General features: G+C 48.3%; 1 protein-coding gene across 11 annotated transcripts in view; it reads left to right on the forward strand.

Moving 5' to 3' along the window:
• Positions 1 to 4,092: 4,092 nt before the first annotated feature.
• The window catches only part of NCAM1 (neural cell adhesion molecule 1), a 285,836-nt gene continuing 269,346 nt past the window's right edge, over positions 4,093 to 20,582 (forward strand). For all 11 annotated transcript variants that reach the window (XM_038754573.1, XM_038754574.1, XM_038754575.1 and 8 more), the window contains exon 1: positions 4,093 to 4,263. In XM_038754573.1, coding sequence (XP_038610501.1) covers positions 4,212 to 4,263 — 52 coding nt within the window. In that variant the 5' untranslated portion in view covers positions 4,093 to 4,211. The remainder of the gene's footprint in view (positions 4,264 to 20,582) is intronic.

The raw sequence follows: 20,582 nt of genomic DNA on the forward strand, positions 1-20,582 counted from the left end.
AACCTGATCACCTTGTATCCTCCCCAGTGCTTAGAACGGTGCTTTGCACATAGTAAGCACTTAACAAATGCCATCATCATCATCATCATCATTGTATTCCACCCCAGTGCTTAGAACAGTGCTCGGCACAAAGTAAGTGCTTAATAAATCCGATAATTATGATAATCATTTCACTTCTCTGTGCCTCAGTTCCCTCATCTGTAAAATGGGGACTAAGACCATGAGTCCCATGCGGGACAACCTGATCACCTCATAATCCACCCCAGCGCTTAGACCAGTGCCTGGCACACAGTAAGCATCTGACAAATACCGTCATTATAGCACCATGCTCTGCACACAGAAAGCGCTCAATAAATACGATTGAATGAATTATTATTGAGAATTATTATTCTAATAATAATGACATCTGTTAAGGGTTTACTATGCGTAAAGCACTGTTCTAAGCACTGGGGTAGACACAAGGTAATCAGGTTGTCCCACGTGGGGCTCACAGTCTTCACCCCCATTTTCCAGATGAGGGAACTGAGAGAGAAGTGAAGTGGCTTGCCCAAAGTCACCCATCTGACAAAGGGCAGGATTAGAACCCATGACCTGTAACTCATTCATTCATTCAATCGTATTTATTGAGCGCTTACTGTGTGCAGAGCACGGTACTAAGTGCTTGGGAAGTACAAGTTGGCAACATATAGAGACGGCCCCTATCCAACAACGGGCTCACAGTCTAGAAGGGGGATACAGACAACAAAACAAAACAAGTGGACAGGTGGCAAGACGTCGGAACAAATAGAATTAAATAGAATTAAAGCTAGATGCACATCATTAACAAATGACTCCCAAGCCCGGGCTCTTTCCACTGAGCCACGCTGCTTCCCTAGTCTAGACTGTGAGCCCGTTGTTGGGTCGGGATGGTCTCTATCTGTTGCCAAATTGTGCCTTTTTTAAAATGGCATTTATTAAGCACTTACTATGTGCAAAGCGCTTAGAACAGTGCTTGGCACATAGTAAGCGCTTAACAAATGCCATCATCATCATCATCATCAAAGCACTGTTCTAAGCGCTGGGGAGGTTACAAGGTGATCAGGTTGTCCCACGGGGCGGGGCTCATATTCTTAATCCCCATTTTACAGATGAGGTAACTGAGGCCTCATTTTACAGATGAGGTAGGAGGCCTTCCCAGAATGAACCCCTTCCTTCCTCTCCCCCGCGTCCCCCTCTCCATCCCCCTCATCTTACCTCCTTCCCTTCCCCACAGCAGCTGTATATATGTATATATGTTTGTACATATTTATTACTCTATTTATTTATTTTACTTGTACATATCTATTCTATTTATTTTATTTTGTTAGTATGTTTGGTTTTGTTCTCTGTCTCCCCCCTTTTAGACTGTGAGCCCACTGTTGGGTAGGGACTGTCTCTACATGTTGCCAACTTGTACTTCCCAAGTGCTTAGTCCAGTGCTCTGCACACAGTAAGCGCTCAATAAATACGATTGATTGATTGATTAAATGCACATCATTAACAAATGACTCCCAAGCCCGGGTTCTTTCCACGGAGCCACGTTGCTTCCCTAATCTAGACTGTGAGCCCGTTGTTGGGTTGGGATGGTCTCTATCTGTTGCCGAATTGCGCCTTTTTTTAAATGGCATTTATTAAGCACTTACTATGTGCAAAGCGCTTAGAACAGTGCTTGGCACATAGTAAGCGCTTAACAAAAGCCATCATCATCATCATCATCAAAGCACTGTTCTAAGCACTGGGGAGGTTACAAGGTGATCAGGTTGTCCCACGGGGGGGCTCACAGTCTTAATCCCCATTTTACAGATGAGGTAACTGAAGCCTCATTTTACAGATGAGGTAGGAGGCCTTCCCAGACTGAGCCCCTTCCTTCCTCTCCCCCTCGTCCCCCTCTCCATCCCCCCCATCTTACCTCCTTCCCTTCCCCACAGCACCTGTATATATGTATATATGTTTGTATATATTTATTACTCCATTTATTTTACTTGTACATATCTATTCTATTTTTTTAGTATGTTTGGTTTTGTTCTCTGTCTCCCTCCTTTTAGACTGTGAGCCCACTGTTGGGTAGGGACTGTCTCTACATGTTGCCAACTTGTACTTCCCAAGCACTTAGTCCAGTGCTCTGCACACAGTAAGCACTCAATAAATACGATTGATTGATTGAGGCCCAGAGAAGTGACTTGCCCAAAGTCACACAGCTGACAATTGGGGGGAGCCGGGATTTGAACCCATGACCTCTGACTCCAAAGCCCGGGCTCTTTCCACTGCTTCTCCAAGTGCTCTTCGTACAGTGAGCGCTCCACAAATCCGATTGAATGAATGAATCTTTTAGACTGTGAGCCCACTGTTGGGTAGGGACCGTCTCTATATGTTGGCAACTTGTACTTCCCAAGCGCTTAGTCCAGTGCCCTGCCCACAGTAAGCACTCAATAAATACGATTGATTGATTGATTGATTGAGGCCCAGAGAAGTGACTTGCCCAAAGTCACACAGCTGACAATTGGGGGAGCCGGAATTTGAACCCATGACCTCTGCCTCCAAAGCCCGGGCTCTTTCCACTGCTTCTCCAAGTGCTCTTCGTCCAGTGAGCGCTCCACAAATCCGATTGAATGAATGAATCTTTTAGACTGTGAGCCCACTGTTGGGTAGGAACCGTCTCAATATGTTGCCAACTTGTACTTCCCAAGCGCTTTGTCCAGTGCTCTGCACACAGTAAGCGCTCAATAAATACGATTGATTGAGGCCCAGAGAAGTGGCTTGCCCAAAGCCACACAGCTGACAATTGGGGGGAGCCGGGATTTGAACCCATGACTTCTGACTCCAAAGCCCAGGCTCTTTCCACTGCTTCTCCAAGTGCTTTGTCCAGTGAGCGCTCCACAAATCCGATTGAATGAATGAATCTTTTAGACTGTGAGCCCACTGTTGGGTAGGGACCGTCTCAATATGTTGCCAACTTGTACTTCCCAAGTGCTTAGTCCAGTGCTCTGCACACAGTAGGCGCTCAATAAATACGATTGATTGAGGCCCAGAGAAGTGACTTGCCCAAGTCACACAGCTGACAATTGGGGGGAGCCGGGATTTGAACCCATGACCTCTGACTCCAAAGCCCGGGCTCTTTCCACTGCTTCTCCAAGTGCTCTTCGTCCAGTGAGCGCTCCACAAATCCGATTGAATGAATGAATCTTTTAGACTGTGAGCCCACTGTTGGGTAGGGACCGTCTCAATATGTTGCCAACTTGTACTTCCCAAGCGCTTAGTCCAGTGCTCTGCACACAGTAAGCGCTCAATAAATACGATTGATTGATTGAGGCCCAGAGAAGTGGCTTGCCCAAAGTCACACAGCTGACAATTGGGGGAGCCGGGATTTGAACCCACGACCTCTGACTCCAAAGCCCGGGCTCTTTCCACTGCTTCTCCAAGTGCTTCGTACAGTGAGCGCTCCACAAATCCGACTGAATGAATGAATCTTTTAGACTGTGAGCCCACTGTTGGGTAGGGACCGTCTCAGTATGTTGCCAACTTGTACTTCCCAAGCGCTTAGTCCAGTGCTCTGCACACAGTAAGCGCTCAATAAATACGATTGATTGATTGAGGCCCAGAGAAGTGACTTGCCCAAAGCCACACAGCTGACAATTGGGGGAGCCGGGATTTGAACCCATGACCTCTGACTCCAAAGCCCGGGCTCTTTCCACTGCTTCTCCAAGTGCTCTTCGTACCGTGAGCGCTCCACAAATCCGACTGAATGAATGAATCTTTTAGACTGTGAGCCCACTGTTGGGTAGGGACTGTCTCTATATGTTGCCAACTTGTACTTCCCAAGCGCTTAGTACAGTGCTCTGCCCACAGTAAGCGTTCAATAAGTACGATTGAGGATGAATCGAGGAGCCGTCCCGGGTTCCAGGCCGCGTTTTCGTCCCCGCCGCTCCGGGCTCCCTCACCTCGGCGAGGCTGCGCACTATTTGCGGGCGGCGCTCGGTGGAAGGACACGGCGAGAGGCGCGCCCGCGCGCGCTCCCGCCCTTCGTCCCGACCCGTCCCGTCCGCGCGCGCGCCCGCGGGGAGCGCAAGGATCCTGTGGGCTGGGGGTGGTGCGGCCCGAGCTGTCAGTCATTCTCCGGTCGGCGCGTGGACGCCGAGCTCCGCGGCTTCCCACCGCTCCCCGACCGACCCTCCGTCGCCCCGTCGCCCGTTACAATGCTGCAAGCCGCCGACCTCATCTGGACTTTGCTTCTCCTGGGATCCGCAGGTACATCGCGACCCCCGCCCCCGTTCTTTTGGGGGGTGGGCTTGCAAACGTTGGAGATGATGGGGAAAAAGACGTGGCACCCCTTTACACCCCCGGGGGCGGTGGGATTGCACCCCGTCCCCTTCCCCCCGGGGAGGCCTGGGCTCCCCTACCGCCTAGTCCACCAGTTGGGGCTGGGCAGTGCCCCATTTGGGGCTGGGCAGTGCCCCTGTTGGAGCTGGGCAGTACCCGTGATGGGGCTGGGCAATACCCTTGATGGGGCTGGGCAATACCCTTGATGGGCCTGGGCAATACCCCTGATGGGGCTGGGCAATACCCCTGATGGAACTGGGCAATACCCCTGATGGAGCTGGGCAATACCCCTGATGGAGCTGGGCAATACCCCTGATGGAGCTGGGCAATATCCCTGTTGGAGCTGTGCCTCTGTTGGAGCTGGGCAGTGCCCCTGTTGGAGCTGGGCAGTGCTCCTGGTGGGGCTGGGCAGTGCCCCGATGGACCTGGGCAATATCCCTGTTGGAGCTGTGCCTCTGTTGGAGCTGGGCAGTGCCCCTGTTGGAGCTGTGCCCCTGATGAGGCTGGACAATACCCCTGTTGGAGCTGGGCAATGCCCCTGTTGGAGCCGGGCAGCTGCCTAGGGATGGGCACCGTTTAGCGCTGGTGCATTCCTCCTCCCGTCCCTCCCTTCCCAGCCAAGGGGGGAGGGGGCTCCGTTGCCGGGCAAAGGGGCGACTGGGGCATGGGAAGGGGCGAGGCGGGCGAAGCCGAGAGGCAGCCCCCAGCCCCTTTAATCGCCCCGCTACTACTACAGCGGGAGCGAACAATGAGCCGGGGAAGCTTTTTCCGCCCCTTCCCTTTTATTCTCCTTTATCTCTCCATCCTCGCGTGTCTATTAAAGTGACACCCCCCTCCCCCCCCAAAACGGGAAAAAAATCCCACAATGGGCAGACCGATGGTTTGCAAAATCGGGGCGAAGCGGGCGGAAAGCCAGAGGTGGAGGCCGTTCCCCGCCCTGCTCGCCTCCCTGGTGTGACTCGAGTTGCTAATTAGCCAAATTGCCGGTGGGTTGCAAATGCCGCCGAGGGCCCCGGGGATCGGAGAAGGGGCGGGGGGGGGGGGGGGGCGACAGTGCCAAGCGCTTAGGACAGTGCTCTGCACACAGTAAGCGCTCCATAAATACGATTGAATGAATCGGGCGCGGAGATTTGACAGGAGGAGGTGCGGAAGGTGGGAGCCGCTTTGAAGGCCCTCGGTTCCACCCCTTGTCCGGTGCCGGCGGGGTTTGGTGCAGGGGGAGATGATTGCAGGTAGCCCCCCCTCCCCCTCTTCGGGCGAGGCTCCCGCTTATTGCAAAAGTGCAGACAATAGGCGGGGGCAAGATTAGGAGAGGATGGGGATGCGACGTGCCGCGTGTTGAATATGCTGGAGAGCTCAGGGGAGGGGAGAGGAAGCAGAGGGGAGTGTCCGTTGGAAAAGAAATCCATCCCGATCGCAGGCTTGTTTGATGGGTGGACCCTTTTTTTGGGGGGGGCGAGGATGCGCTGGCGCGTGTCTGACAGCGGAAAGAAGGGGGCTGCAGGAGGGGTGGGGCAGGGGAGAGGGTGATGCGAAAAGGCGGGGGGGACTGTCTCTATATGTTGCCAATTTATACTTCCCAAGCGCTTAGTGCAGTGCTCTGTACATAGTAAGCGCGCAATAAATACGATTGATTGATCGATCGGCGGCAGCCCCAGCGTTTAGAACAGTGCCTGGAGCACTCCCTTCAAGGCCCTGCCGAGAGCTCACCTCCTCCAGGAGGCCTTCCCAGACTGAGCCCCTCCCTTCCTCTCCCCCTCGTCCCCCTCTCCACCCCCCCATCTCACCTCCTTCCCTTCCCCACAGCCCCTGTATATATGTATATATGTTTGTACATATTTATTTTACTTGTACCTATCTATTCTATTTATTTTGCTAGTCTGTTTGGTTTTGTTCTCTGTCTCCCCCTTTTAGACTGCGAGCCCACTGTTGGGTGGGGACCGTCTCTATATGTTGCCCATTTGTACTTCCCAAGCGCAGAGTACAGTGCTCTGCGCATAGTAAGCGCTCAATAAATACGATTGATGATGATGATGGAGCGTAGTGAGCGCCGAACAAATACCATCAGCAGCAGCAGCAGCAGCATCCTCGCCGGGCCCCCCCCCCCCAGGGATGGGTGGGGAGGGGGCGTGCGCGCGTGCGCGCGCCCCCGCGGGCGCCCCCTAGCGGCGGCCAAACGAGGGAGGAGCCGCCCGGGCGGGTAGCCGCCTGCGGCCGGGATTGCAGGGCGGAGGGCGGCCTGGAGGAGGAGGCTCCCCGGGAAAGAGCGCGGACACCCGGGGGAAGCCCGTCGTGGCCAGCAACCCCATGGGATCGTCCGCCCCTACAACGCTTAGCGCAGTGCTGCGGGCACAGTCGTTGCTCGGCAACCGCCCCCTCTGAGCGATTAATTCTAGACCGTAAGGACGGTCGGGGCGTGGTGGACGCTCCCCAGCGCTTAGCGCAGCGCCCCGCACAAACTAAGCCCCCAGTCATCATCATCAATCGTATTGTACATATCTATTCTATTTATTTTATTTTGTCAGTATGTTTGGTTTTGTTCTCTGTCTCCCCCTTTCAGGCTGTGAGCCCACTGTGGGGTAGGCACTGTCTCTATATGTTGCCAATTTGTACTTCCCAAGCGCTTAGTACAGTGCTCTGCACCCAGTAAGCGCTCAGTAAATACGATTGATGATGATGATTTATTGAGCGCTTACTAGGTGCAGAGCACTGGACTAAGCGCTTGGGAAGTACATGTTGGCAACATATAGAGGCAGTCCCTACCCAACAGTGGGTTTACAGTCTAAAAGGGGGATTGAGTCAAAGGAGGGGCGTGCCAGCAGCCGTGCCAAGGGCGACCACGCCCAGGGCCCACCTTTGTTTCACCGAGATGCGGATCGTTGAGCGGACAAATCCCCCAGGCCTGGCCCATCCTTTGGCAGCGGGCACACATCCACCCACCCTCCCTCTCACCCTCTGCCAGGGGACCCCAAAACCACCACCGAAGGGCAGGAAACAGACCGGTGCCCACGAACGGATGCAGAATACATGATCACCCAGAAAGGGGTGCCCCTGCCGGGTGGCCAGAAGCCCCCTCCCAGCTTCAATCCCTTCGAAATAGCCCCCGTTTGGATGCCTATCTGCCTTAATTTCCCCCTTAATGAAAATACCGTTCTTTTATAACTCGGAGACTGATTTATAGCCTCGACAGATGGCTTCCCTCTTTTCGCTTTATTTCTAGAGAACCGAATTTTTAAAACGGTACCCCATCTCGACATATGGACCCTGGGATTTCTGACTTGACCAGTTGCCGGCGTGATTGTGTGTGTGTGTGTGTGTGTGTGTGTGTGAAATTATAATTATTAATTCAATGACTTCTCAGTGTTGAAGTCTCGAGGGTTAAAAGGACCTTGGCTGATAGCCAGGCTGAAAGGGCCATCAAGAGGCCTGGCTGATTGCCAGAAAATATATGTAAGCGCTACATCTTCCTCTTAGGGTAAAATTAAAGATCGGCTTTTTGTTCAAGGAAGGCAGAGACTTTAATGTCCGGGACTGGCCAAGATGGGTGTGGGTGACGGGAAAGCAGATCCAATTGGGAGGGAGGAGAAAGGAGGTTTTTTGCACCTGCTACTATCAGTCTGTGGGGAACAGCAAGGAGCTTTGCAAAAGACAAATGCAAATTTCGCTTTGTTTTTAGAAAGGCACCTCTATACGCCTCAGGCACTGGGCACATTTTAAAAAAAAATTTCTAAAAAAAAAATGCATTTCAATCACTATTGATGGTTCTTCAGGAAGAGAGACTGGATTTTTCAGACCAAGGGCATAATCTTTCAGGTCCATTTGTTTTTCTAAAAAAAGTCAGAGTTTTTGAAAGCAAACTGTCAAAATAATTTTATTAGTACTAAAAAGTGCATCCAAGCTAAGCAGAACTGACATTGCAGTAGTTTCTCCCCCCACTTGGTAAATTGTGGTAGCCATCTGAATATTGAGTAAGAAAGGCTAACGATCGTTCACCAAGGAGAGATTCTGGGTGTAATTCAGAAGATATATACATGTGTGTGTATGTATATATATACTTGGTATTAGTTCTTTTAAAACATCGAATAAGCCCATGAGCTAGCCAGAGGAGTTGCAGGCAAGGGACCCCAGTTCCCAAATACCTTTGATCTTAAAGGGACATTGATGCACATGTGTGTTGTAGGCTTTGTGAATGCTGGAGGGAGGGCCAGTTTACAGTGAATCTTTAATAAACAACAACAATTAGACGCCTGGACTTTTGTTGCACAGCAGAATCACAGAAAGCACAGTGGAAGGTCCGATTTGTGCTCGCTGACACCCCCCTTTGTTTGGGAACACCCAGAGCCAAGCCTTAAAGCCCTGGTGGCTGCAAAGGGGCATAAATTAGTTGGGTTTGCCCTTTCTGTTCAGGGTGTTGAAATGCTGCCTCTCAGCTGCAGATGCTCATTAAGAGCATTGCCTTTTGATGTCAGACCGAGTGCCAAATGGCGGGCTTTCAGGCACTTTTAAGATGCTACATTTAAACTCACTGTCTTAGGGAGTCACCAACTATTATTGGAAAGATATTTTTTTTAAAAAATGTTTCTACCTGCATTAGAGGGTCTAATGGAGGAAGCTTGAAAGAACTCGGTGGCAGGGTGCCTGCCTTCCCAGATCTTGCCATCTAATAAATAGTTAGGGATCAAGGAAATATTTACAGTCCTTTAGCTTCTGGTAATTTTTCGCAGCCCCTTAACCTCAAGAACACACTCCCCCAAAAGGCTCTTTGGTGATGTTTCGTTTTTGGGGTCAAAAGGCCTGAATTTATACCATCAATCAGTCCATGATATTTAAGTGCTTACTGTGTGCAGAGCAGTGTACTGAACGTTTGGGAGAGTACAGTACAATAGAGTTGGGAGACTCAATCCCTGCCTTTAAGGTGCTTAAAATCTAATGGGACTTGTGTCAGGTTATTATACTTCTGAAGAGATTTGTGGTATGATCAGCAATAATTTCTGGGCTTTATTGGCCTTTGACTCGGGGCAAATAGGTAAACTCTTCTCCAGACTGTAAGGTCATTATGGGCAGGGAATGTTTCTGCTAATTCTCTTGTATTGTACTCTCCCAAGCGCTTAGAACATTGCTGTACACAGAGTAAGTGCTCAAAAAATACCATTGATTGATAAAAATTGCTTGGATTGTACCTTTGTGGTATTTTTTTTTCAAGCGCTTACTGTGTGCTAGGTACTGTACTAAGTGCTGAGGTAGATACAAGCAAATTGGGTTGGACACAGTCCCTATCCCATATGGGGCTCCCAGTCTCAATCCTCATTTTACAGATGAGGTAACTGAGGCACAGAGAAGAGATGTGACTTGCCTAAGGTCACACAGCAGACAAGTGGCGAAGCCGGGATTGGGACCCACGACCTTCTGACTCTCAGGACCGTGCTGTATCACACGTAGGGTTATTAAGAATTATTCTAATGGGAGGGGTAAGCAGCATAGTTTAGTGGATAGAATGTGGGACTGGATGTCAGAATGACCTGGGTTTGAATTCCAGCTCCCCCACTTGGCTGTTTGACCATGGGTGAGTCAACTTAACTTCTTTGGGCCTCAGTTTCCTCTTCTGCAAAATGGCGATTAAGACTGTGAGCTTCATGTGGGACATGGAATGTGTCCAATCTGATTAGCTTGAGTCTAACCCAGAGCTTAGTACACTGCCTGGCACATAGTAAGCACTTAACAAATACCATAAAAAAAGGAGGAGGGGAGGAAAGGAAAAGAGGAGAAGCCTCGTGCACAGTGTCCCTGTTAGTACTATATCTCATTTTTCACATTGAACCATAGGTTTGGTGGTAATTTGTGAAAATAAGGCAGTTGTGGGTTTTTTTTCCTCAAATAAGTCAGAAAAGACTAAGTAACTGGTTGTTGAAAATTAGAAGTTAGAAAATTTATTAGGGAACTGACTAGATCCCTGCTTTCCACCAGCTAGGGAGTCAATCAATGGAATTTATTGAGTGCTTACTCTGTGCAGAGCACTGTACTAAGCACTTGGGGGAGTATCATACAGCAGATCTGGTAGACAAGTTACCTGCCCACAACGAGTTTAAAGTCTAGAGGGAAAGCCAAAGGGATGAGGAGGACCACATGTTCAACTTAATCCTTTCCCAAGGGTGTTGATTACTTTGATATATATGCTTCTTGCTAGCCAGTCAGCACTGATTTGTGAAATTGGGGGTGGTGGTGGTGGTGGTGGTGGTGGTGGTGGTGGGGGTGTGTGTGTGTGTGTGTGTGTGTGTGTGTGTGTGTGTGTGTGTGTGTGTGTGTGTGTGTGTGTGTGTGTGTGTGTGTGTGTGTGTGTGTGTGTGTGTGTGTGTGTGTGTGTGTGTGTGTTTCCTGTCCAATGCCAGATCCCACCAGTCCTGGCCACACGGTGCACACAAAAAGCCTGTCGCTTGTTTTATCATCATATTCATTCATTCAATCGTATTTATTGAACACTTACTGTGTGCAGAGCACTGTACTAAACACTTGGGAAGTACAAATTGGCGACATATAGAGACGATCCCTACCCAACAACGGGCTCACAGTCTAGAAATCTAGTCATATGCAATGTTGGCAGTGCCAGGTGCTCTTTTTTTTTTGCCTCCTTGTTGATTATAGTCAGGATTTGAAGGCTGGGCTGGAGGGAAGGTTAGGATTCTTTAAGAGTTATTTCTTCTTAGGCTTCCCCTGCCTTTTGCATTGGGTTGTGAATCTCCTGTTCCTTTCCATTAGACTTCCTTTCTGTGCAATAGAAAGGAAGTCTGTTCCATTTGTCTTGAGTGGATGGATTTCCAAACAAGAAAGGAGGGAGGCAGTGGAAGCTATGGGCTTTACTCTTTTTCTACTGTCAGCCTCTGCAGCGAGGCTTAGTGAGAAGCAACGTGCCCGTAATGGATAGAACACAGGCCTTGGAGTCAGACGGACTGGGTTCTAATCCCTGCTCCTCCACTTGTCTCTTGTGTGACTCTGGGCAAGTCACTTCACTTCTCTAGGCCTCAGTTACCTCACCTGGAAAATGGGGATTGAGTGTGAACCCCATGTGGGACAGGGATTGTGTCCAACCTGATTAACTTGTATCTACCCCAGCGCTTAGAACAGCATCATTATTGCTATCAGCTTCACTCCATGAGCCATGAGATGTTCAAAAACCTCTATCACTACGCAGTCTTCTTTCAAGCCTTTCCTTGCTCTCAACTCTCCTGCCTCCATTCCTTCCCCTCTGCCTCCACCACCACTCATGCTGTTTCCCCAGTTTGGCACTCCCTATCATATGAAATCCAACAGAAGTAGCATAGCCTAATGGCTAGAGCACAGGCCTGGGGGTTGGAAGGATCGGGGTTCTAATCCCTGCTCCACCGCTTGTCTACTGTGTGACCTTGGGCAAGCCACTCAACTTATCTGTGCCTCAGTTACCTCGTCAGTAAAATGGGGCTGAAGACTGAGCCCCATGAGGGCCTGGGTCAAACCTGCTTGACTTGTATCTATCCCAATGCTTAGTATAGCAACTAGCACATATTAAGCGCTTAACGAATACCATAAAAAATGTAGATCCAGTTCTAGTCAGCATTTATAGGACAGATGATCACTTCCCCCTACCTTCAAAGCCTTATGGAGGGCACATCTCCTCCAAGAGGTCTTCCCCGAATAGCCCCTCATTTCCTCTACTCTGACTCCCTTCTGCATCGCCCTTGGTTTCTACCCTTTATTCACCCCACTCTCAGCCCTATAGCACGTTTGTACACTTCTGTAATTTATATTAACGTCTGTCTCCTGGGCTAGACTGTAAGCTTCTTGTGGGTAGGGAAGATGTCTTAACCAACTCTGTTATATTGTACTCTCTTGACCCTCTCTTAACCCCACCTCACCTTCTAGATATTGCCCCATCTCCCTCCTACCATTCCTTTCCAAACTCCTTGAATGAGTTGTCTACATGCGCTGCCTCGAATTCCTCAACACCAACTTTCTCCTCGACCCCCTCCAGTCTGGCGTCCGTCCCCTACATTCCGCGGAAACTGCCCTCTCAAAAGTCACCAATGACCTCCTGCTTGCCAAATCCAACGGCTTATACTCTATCCTAATCCTCCTCGACCTCTCAGCTGCCTTCGACACTGTGGATCACCCCCTTCTCCTCAACACGCTATCCAACCTTGGCTTCACAGACTCCATTCTCTCCTGGTTCTCCTCTTATCTCTCCGGTCGTTCATTCTCAGTCTCTTTAGCAGGCTCCTCCTCCCCCTCCCATCCCCTTACTGTGGGGGTTCCCCAAGGTTCAGTTCCCAGTCCCCTTCTGTTCTTGATCTACACTGCTTCCCTTGGTGACCTCATTCGCTCCCACGGCTTCAACTATCATCTCTACGCTGATGACACCCAAATCTACATCTCTGCCCCTGCTCTCTCCCCCTCCCTCCAGGCTCGCATCTCCTCCTGCCTTCAGGACATCTCCATCTGGATGTCTGCCTGCCACCTAAAACACAACATGTCCAAGACTGAACTCCTTGTCTTCCCTCCCAAACCCTGCCCTCTCCCTGACTTTCCCATCACTGTTGACGGCGCTACCATCCTTCCCGTCTCACAAGCCCGCAACCTTGGTATCATCCTCGACTCCGCTCTCTCGTTCACCCCTCACATCCAAGCCATCACCAAAACCTGCCGGTCTCAGCTCCGCAACATTGCCAAGATCCGCCCTTTCCTCTCCATCCAAACTGCTACCCTGCTCGTTCAAGCTCTCATCCTATCCCGTCTGGACTACTGCATCAGCCTTCTCTCTGATCTCCCATCCTCGTGTCTCTCCCCACTTTAATCCATACTTCACACCGCTGCCTGGATTGTCTTTGTCCAGAAACTCTCTGGGCATGTTACTCCCCTCCTCAAAAATCTCCAGTGGCTGCCAATCAATCTGCGCATCAGGCAGAAACTCCTCACCCTCGGCTTCAAGGCTGTCCATCACCTCGCCCCCTCCTACCTCACCTCCCTTCTCTCCTTCTACAGCGCAGCCCGCACCCTCCGCTCCTCCGCCGCTAATCTCCTCACCGTGCCTCGTTCTCGCCTGTCCCGCCATCGATCCCCGGCCCACGTCATCCCCCTGGCCTGGAATGCCCTCCCTCCCAACATCCGCCAAGCTAGCTCTCTTCCTCCTTTCAAGGCCCTACTGAGAGCTCACCTCCTCCAGGAGGCCTTCCCAGACTGAGCCCCCTCCTTCCTCTCCCCCTTGTCTCCCTCTCCATCCCCCCGTCTTACCTCCTTCCCTTCCCCACAGCACCTGTATATATGTATATATGTTTGTACATATTTATTACTCTATTTTACTTGTACATATCTATTTTATTTATTTTATTTTGTTAATATGTTTGGTTTTGTTCTCTGTCTCCCCCTTTTAGACCGTGAGCCCACTGTTGGGTAGGGACTATCTCTGTATGTTGCCAACTTGTACTTCCCAAGTGCTTAGTACAGTGCTCTGCACACAGTAAGCGCTCAATAAATATGATTGATTGATTGTACTCTACCAAACGCTTAGTGCAGTGCTCTGCACAGAGTAAGCACTCAAATGCCATTGATTGGAATGTGTCTACCAACTCTGTTCTATTTTACTCTCTCAAGTGCTCAGTACAGTGGTCTGCACACAGTAAGTGCTCAATAAATACCATGGATTGAGTAGTATGTGTATCATTCCGCAGCCACTTATCAGTTTGTAGTTGACTGAGGTCAGGACCCTCCGTTTTCCCTTGTAATAATAATTATGGTATTTGTTAAGAGCTTATTATGTGCCAAGCACTGTTCTAAGCACTGGGGTAGATATAAGGTAGTCAGGTTGCCCCATATGGGGCTCCACAGTTTTCATCCCCATTTTCCAGATGAGGTAACTGAGGCTCAGAGAAGTGAAGTGACTTGCCCAAGGTCACACAGCAGACAAATAGCAGAGCGTGGAGATCTCAACGTATCCATCCTATACGAGTAGTGGGCAGGGAACGTATCTACCAACTCTGTTATATTATACTTTCCCAAATGCTTAGCACAGTGCCCTGAGAACAGTAAGCGCTCAATGAATACTATTGATTGAATACTGCACTGGTTTGAACTTGGCACTGGCCTTGATCTTGGACCTTCAATACAGACTGTAAGTTCGTTGTGGGAAGGGAACATGTCTGTTTATTGTTGTATGGTACTTTCCCAAGCACTTAGTACAGTGCTCTGCACACAATAATGCTCAATAAATACTATGGAATGAATGAAAGATGCCTCATCTGGTGATGGAGTCAGTATTTCAACAAAGGGTAGTGGTGAGTGTCTTTCCTCTGGAGACTGTGAGCTCCTTGTGACCAGAGGGTACTGACTCTTTTGTGTTGTACGTTTCCAAATGCTTAGATCAGTGTTCTGCACTCAGTAAATACCACTGACTGATTTCGAGACTTGAGGTAAATATCAAAATAATAAATGGAATTATTAAGGATGGTGGGCAGTTTTGGCCACTGTTATGAGTTGGCCGTCAAATCTGGCTATTTTCCACCCTTCTTGATGCCCAAGACACTCATTTTTGGGTGCATTTCTGCCTCTGAGCTCAATTTTAGTAAACAGATGCTTTGTGTCTCTTAAAAAGCTCAGTTTGTAGTTACAAATGTTTGTATCATTCATAACTATCTGAAAATGCAATATTTATTTAAAGGGTAGCTAAAACAAACGGTTCTTCAATTAGCCAAAAAAGCAAACACTTTTTCCAATGTTTTTCTAAGCCACCTGCAGCATCTTCTGCCCTTTCCCAGCCACCATTGTTATCCCCAAACTACAAGCTGTTCTATTGTCTGGAAACTTTGTAGACATGTTCATGAAGTCATCTTTGTGGCTAGGATGACCCAGGCATCTGGGGGGAAAAAAAAAAAGGCAAGGATCATATCTGCCTATTCATTCAATCGTATTTATTGAGCGCTTACTGTGTGCAGAGCACTTGGGAAGTACAAGTTGATGTACAAGTGCCTATTCTGTTGCACTCTCCCAGGTACACAGCACAGTGTTGTGCACATGCGTTCAATAAATACCACTGATTGATAGAGTTGGGACTTGAACTCAGATCTCTCGGCTTCCGTCCCGTGCTCTTTCCACTCGGCTGCATCTCCTACCAGGTTTGTCGTTTACGGGTTTTGGTGTGTTTTTCTCTTCAGCCTGCTTGTCTTATGATGTTTTTAAAGTATCCCCTCCAAAGGAAGCTGCTCCTTTCTAGATTGCAGTGTGCCATACTGGTCCATCTATTGCACTACCTTATTTTTTTAAAATGATATTTAAGCATGTCCTGCTTGCCGGGCACTGTATTAAGCGCTGGGGTAGATACAAGTTAATTAGGTTGGACACAGTCCACGTCCCACGTGGAGCTTAGAGTATTAACCCCCATTTTCCAGTTGAGGTCACGGAGACCCAGAGAAGTGAAGTGACTTTCCCAAGGTTACTCGATAGGCGAGTTGCAGAGCTGGGATTAGAACCCATGGCCTTCTGAATCCCAGGCCTGGGCTCTGACCGTTAGACCACACTGCTTCTCTTCCAGTTGTCAGCATCACACATGACTCTCCCAACCAGAATGGGTTGAGGTGAGGCTAGCATCAGTGCTAGGAAACTGATTCCGTTCTAGGGTTTGGGGTTTATGATCCTCTCTGGCCACCTGACTTTGAGAGCAACTCTCGGGAGCTAATCAATCGTATTTATTGGGTGCTTACTGTGTGCAGAGCACTGTACTAATGCTTGGGAAAGTACAGTATAACAGAGTGGGTAGACACGTTCCCTGCCCACTAGGAGCTTGCAGTCCAGGGGAGGAGACAGGCATTAATGTCAATAAATAAAATATACATATATCTGTATATCTCTGTGTGTGTGTATAAATAAAATATAGATATATCTGTATATCTGTGTGTGTGTTTGTGTTTATAAATAAAATATAGATATATCTGTATATCTCTGTGTGTGTATAAATAAAATGTAGATATATCTGTATATATCTCTTGTGTGTGTATATATATGTAATGTTGTGGGGCTGAAGGAAGGGTGAATAAAAGGTGCAAATCCAAGCACAAAGGGGACGCAGGAAGGAGTGGGAGAAGAAATGAGGGCTTAGTCAGGGAAGGCGTCTTGGAGCTAGCTTGGTTCTCATAGTTTGGAAAATATTTAGGACATCATTGAAGCAAGTGTTTGCTAGTTTAGGCAGGTGCTACATGCAATAAATCCCGATGCTGTGAATATTTTGACAAAATGAATAATTTGATTCTCGTGATAAATTTCCTTCACATTCTGCAGTTAGTTCTCCCCTAAGTCACGTTTTTCACTCTAAGCTCCCCTCTAGTCTGTAGATTGGTTATGGCCAGAGAATGTGTCTGCTAACTTTGTTGTATTGTACTCTCCCGGGTGCTTAGTACAGTGCTTTGCACCTAGGAAGTGCTCAGTAAATACCAATGATGAGGATATTTTGGAGAATTAGGGAATGTTTTTCTAACAACGCGCATTTGCCTAGATGGTACAGTAGTACTAAGTTCAGTGCTCAGCTCAATCAGTCCGTGGTATTTATTGAGCACTTAATGTGTGCAGAGCACTATATTAGGTGCTCGGGAGAGTACAGTATAAGAGAATTGGTGGACAGGTTCCCTGCCCACAACAAGCTTTAAGTCTAGAGGAAAATGTATCTGTGTTGGCTGGGACATGAACCCAGGCCTTTCGCTAGGCAGCAGTGTGGCCTAGTGGATAGAGCATGGGCCTAAGAGTCAGAACTTCCTGGGTTGTAATCCTGGCTCTGCCACTGGTCTGCTGTGTGACCTTGGGCAAGGCACTTCACTTCTCTGGGCCTCCGTTCCTCATCTGGAAAATGGGGATTAAGACTATGTGCCCCATGTGGGACGGGGACCGTGTCCTGCAGTGCTCTGCAGACAGTAAGCGCTCAATAAATATGATTTACTGACTTCTCTTGTTGGAAAACCATGGCTACTCGTCTCACTTGTGCTGCAATCTGCTCCGAAAAGATCTGTTTTTAGACAGTAATGAAGCTCTAGGGAAGAGAAGCAGTTTGAAAGAGAATTTTCTCCTCTCTCTGCCTTAATACCACCATTTTATTTTTCCTACAAATGAAAATAAAGGTTATTATTTGAGAGATCTCTTCCACAGGCCATTTAATTGCTGGGTAAGAACAGCCATACAAGCATAATCCTCAAAGTGCTGAGCAAAGCAAAATGTAATGTTGGAGCAATTATATAGGTAATTCAGGCCAAAAAAACCTTCTGTTAAAGGAAAAGGGTCAGTTTTTATACACCGAATTATCCAGATGTCACACTAATTGTATTCACTGGATTTGTCTCTTGCTTTCCCTGGATAGACGTTTTGAACAATGATGAGAGAAGCAGCCTGGTTGGGTGAATATCTTCTCCTGCCTCACCTTCCCCCTTTGCCTCTCTCCCCACCTCTCCACCTCCCCAGTGCTGTTTCTTGGTCTTCTGTAGGATGGGCAGAGCAGTATTTTGGCCACCCCATCTGCAGCTCTATATTAGAAACTGTTGTTTTCACCCCTGAATCTTTCAGAAGGAGGTATTTTGGAAGCCATAATTGTTTAAGCGTCGAGCCTGCTTTGTAGCACCTATCTAACAGTCCCAGTGTAAGGGCTGGGTGGCTTGTACCATTAAGTTATGGGAGAATTGCACCACTAGCCCCTCTTGACTGTAAGCTTGTCTCTAGACTGTAAGCCCATTGTGGGCAGGGAGTGTGTCTGTTTATTGTTATACGGTACTCTCCTAAGCGCTTAGTACAGTGCTTTGCACACAGTAAGTGCTCCATAAATACGATTGAATTTATGAATAGCCCTGCCCTGGTGGCTCTGGGAACTTGGATCAATCAGTGGTATTTATTGAGTGCTTAATATATGCAGAGCACTGTGCTAAGCGCTAGGGAGAGTCAAATACAACCAAACTAGCAGACGTGTTCACTTCCTATAACGAGGTTACAGTCTAGAGGGGAATCCCATTTTGTGGTAAGAAAGCACCTCATCCTCTTTCCATCTCCCAGTCCTTGCCCTGTGAGCTCACTAACGGCCTCCAGGTAGCCACTCAGAGCCCAAGCAGACCCATGGTGAGGCCAAAGGATGGGGAGCAAAGCCACCAGTTCACTAATAGGGAAGCAGTGTGGCCTAGTAGATAGAGCATGGGCCCAGGAATCAGAAGGACCTGGGTTCTAATCCCGGCTCTGCCACTTGTCTGCTGTGTGACTGCAGGCAAGTCACTTCCCTTCTCTGGGCCTCAGTTCCCTCATCTGTGAAATGAGGATTAAGACTGTGAGTCCCATGTGGGACAGGGACTGTGTCCACCCCAATTATCTTGTTTCTACCCCAGTGCTTGGAACGGTGCCTGGCACACAGTAAGCGCTTGACAAATATCACAATTATAATTATTATCGATAGTAAAGGTATTTGTGTATCCACTAGTTGCAGAACAAAAGAGCTTGGGAAAGTGCAACAGAAACATAAGTGATTCCTTGTCCTTCTGGAGCTTCCACTTTAACAGGGCAGCCAGACATTAAAAAAAATTGACAGGGTAATCAGAGTAAATAGACTATGCAATCGGTTAGGTTACAAATCAAGATGTCAGTGCTGAAGTAGTTAACAGAGTGGAAGGCTGTAAAAATCATAATGGCATTTATTAAGTCCTTATTAGGTAGTAAGCTCTGGGGTAAATACAAGATAATCTAAGATGTCTAAGTAGGAGGGAGTAGGATATAATCCCCGTTTTATAGGTAAAGAAGTTGAGGCACAGAAGAATTAAGTGACTTGTCTGAGGTCACACAGCAGGCAAGTGGCAGAGCCGGCTGCATGAGGGGCTTTGAATAATAATAATAATTGTGGTATTTGTTAAGCACTTACTATGTGCCAGGCACCGTACTGAGTGCTGGGATGGATACAAGCAAAGGTAGGGAGATTTGCAGGGGGTCAGTCGGATTAGCTGGGGATGGGAGGGAGTCCCCCGCCCAACGGAAATGGAGGGAGCAAGGGGTGCAGGTGGAAGAGGAAGGAATAGTGTGCTGTTAGATGGCAGGCTTGGGAAGAATGGACAGAGGGACTGGGTAGTCAAGAGTGGAAAATGCGGAAATGTTCATTCATTCATTCAGTTGTAATTATTGAGCGCTTGCCATGTGTGGAGCACTGTACTAAGCAATTGGGAGAGTACAGTACAACAATAAATAGACACATTCCCTGCCCACATCGAGTGAACAGTCTAGAGGGAGCTTACAGTCCAGAAGTGTGAATTGGGGATCATTGGGTTTTTTTTTAAATGGTACTTGTTGAGTGCTTACTATGTGCCAGGCACTGTTCTAAGTGCTGGGGTAGATACAAGTTGATCAGGTTTGAACACAGTCCCTGTCCCATATAAGGCTCACGGTCTTAATCCCCATTTTACAGATGTGGGAACTGAGGCCCAGAGAGGTGAACTGACTTGCTCCAAATCACACAGCAGGCAAGTGGCAGAGCTAGAATTAGAACCCACATCCTTCTGACTCCTAGGCCTGTGCTGTTTCTACTAGGCCAGCCTGCTGCTGTTGTGTTAACCTCAGAGATAATAATAATAATAATAATAATAATAATGGCATTTATTAAGCGCTTACTATGTGCAAAGCACTGTTCTAAGCGCTGGTACTCAGGAAGCCCCAGTAGTTAGGGATTTAATATGCTTTTTTAAAAAATGGTACTTGTGAAGTGCTCACTATGTGCCAGGCTCTGTACTAAATGCTGGAGTAGATACAAGATTGGACACCATCAATGTCCCCCATGGGGCTCAGTCTTAATTTGCATTTTACAGATGAGGTAACTGAAGCACAGAGAAGTTAAGTGACTTGTTCAAGGTAATACTCTGCTAGACACATTATGCTTTGGTATATTGTGCTTCCTGTCCACGGGTAAATGGTCATCTAAGGGATGTGGGGGTGAGGTGGGGGGGAAGGTAACACCCAGAAAACGAAGTTTAATTCCCAAAGAACAAATGGTGACCCAAGATAAAGAGCATAAGGGACCAAATTGCCTGAACAGATCAAAGGGCCTAAGTCCTTTGAGGGTTAAGCGATCTCAATCAATCAATCAGTGGGGCTTTTTTTGAGCATTTACTGTGTGCTAAGCGTTTGGGCAAGTACAGTACAATAGTCTGTAGACGTGATCCATGCCCACAAGGAGCTTACAGTCTCCAGCCTCCCTATTAGAGCTTTCGGTTTCAGTCTTTTTCATC

Source organism: Tachyglossus aculeatus, chromosome 11, assembly GCF_015852505.1.
Source record: "Tachyglossus aculeatus isolate mTacAcu1 chromosome 11, mTacAcu1.pri, whole genome shotgun sequence".
NCBI lineage: Eukaryota > Metazoa > Chordata > Mammalia > Monotremata > Tachyglossidae > Tachyglossus > Tachyglossus aculeatus.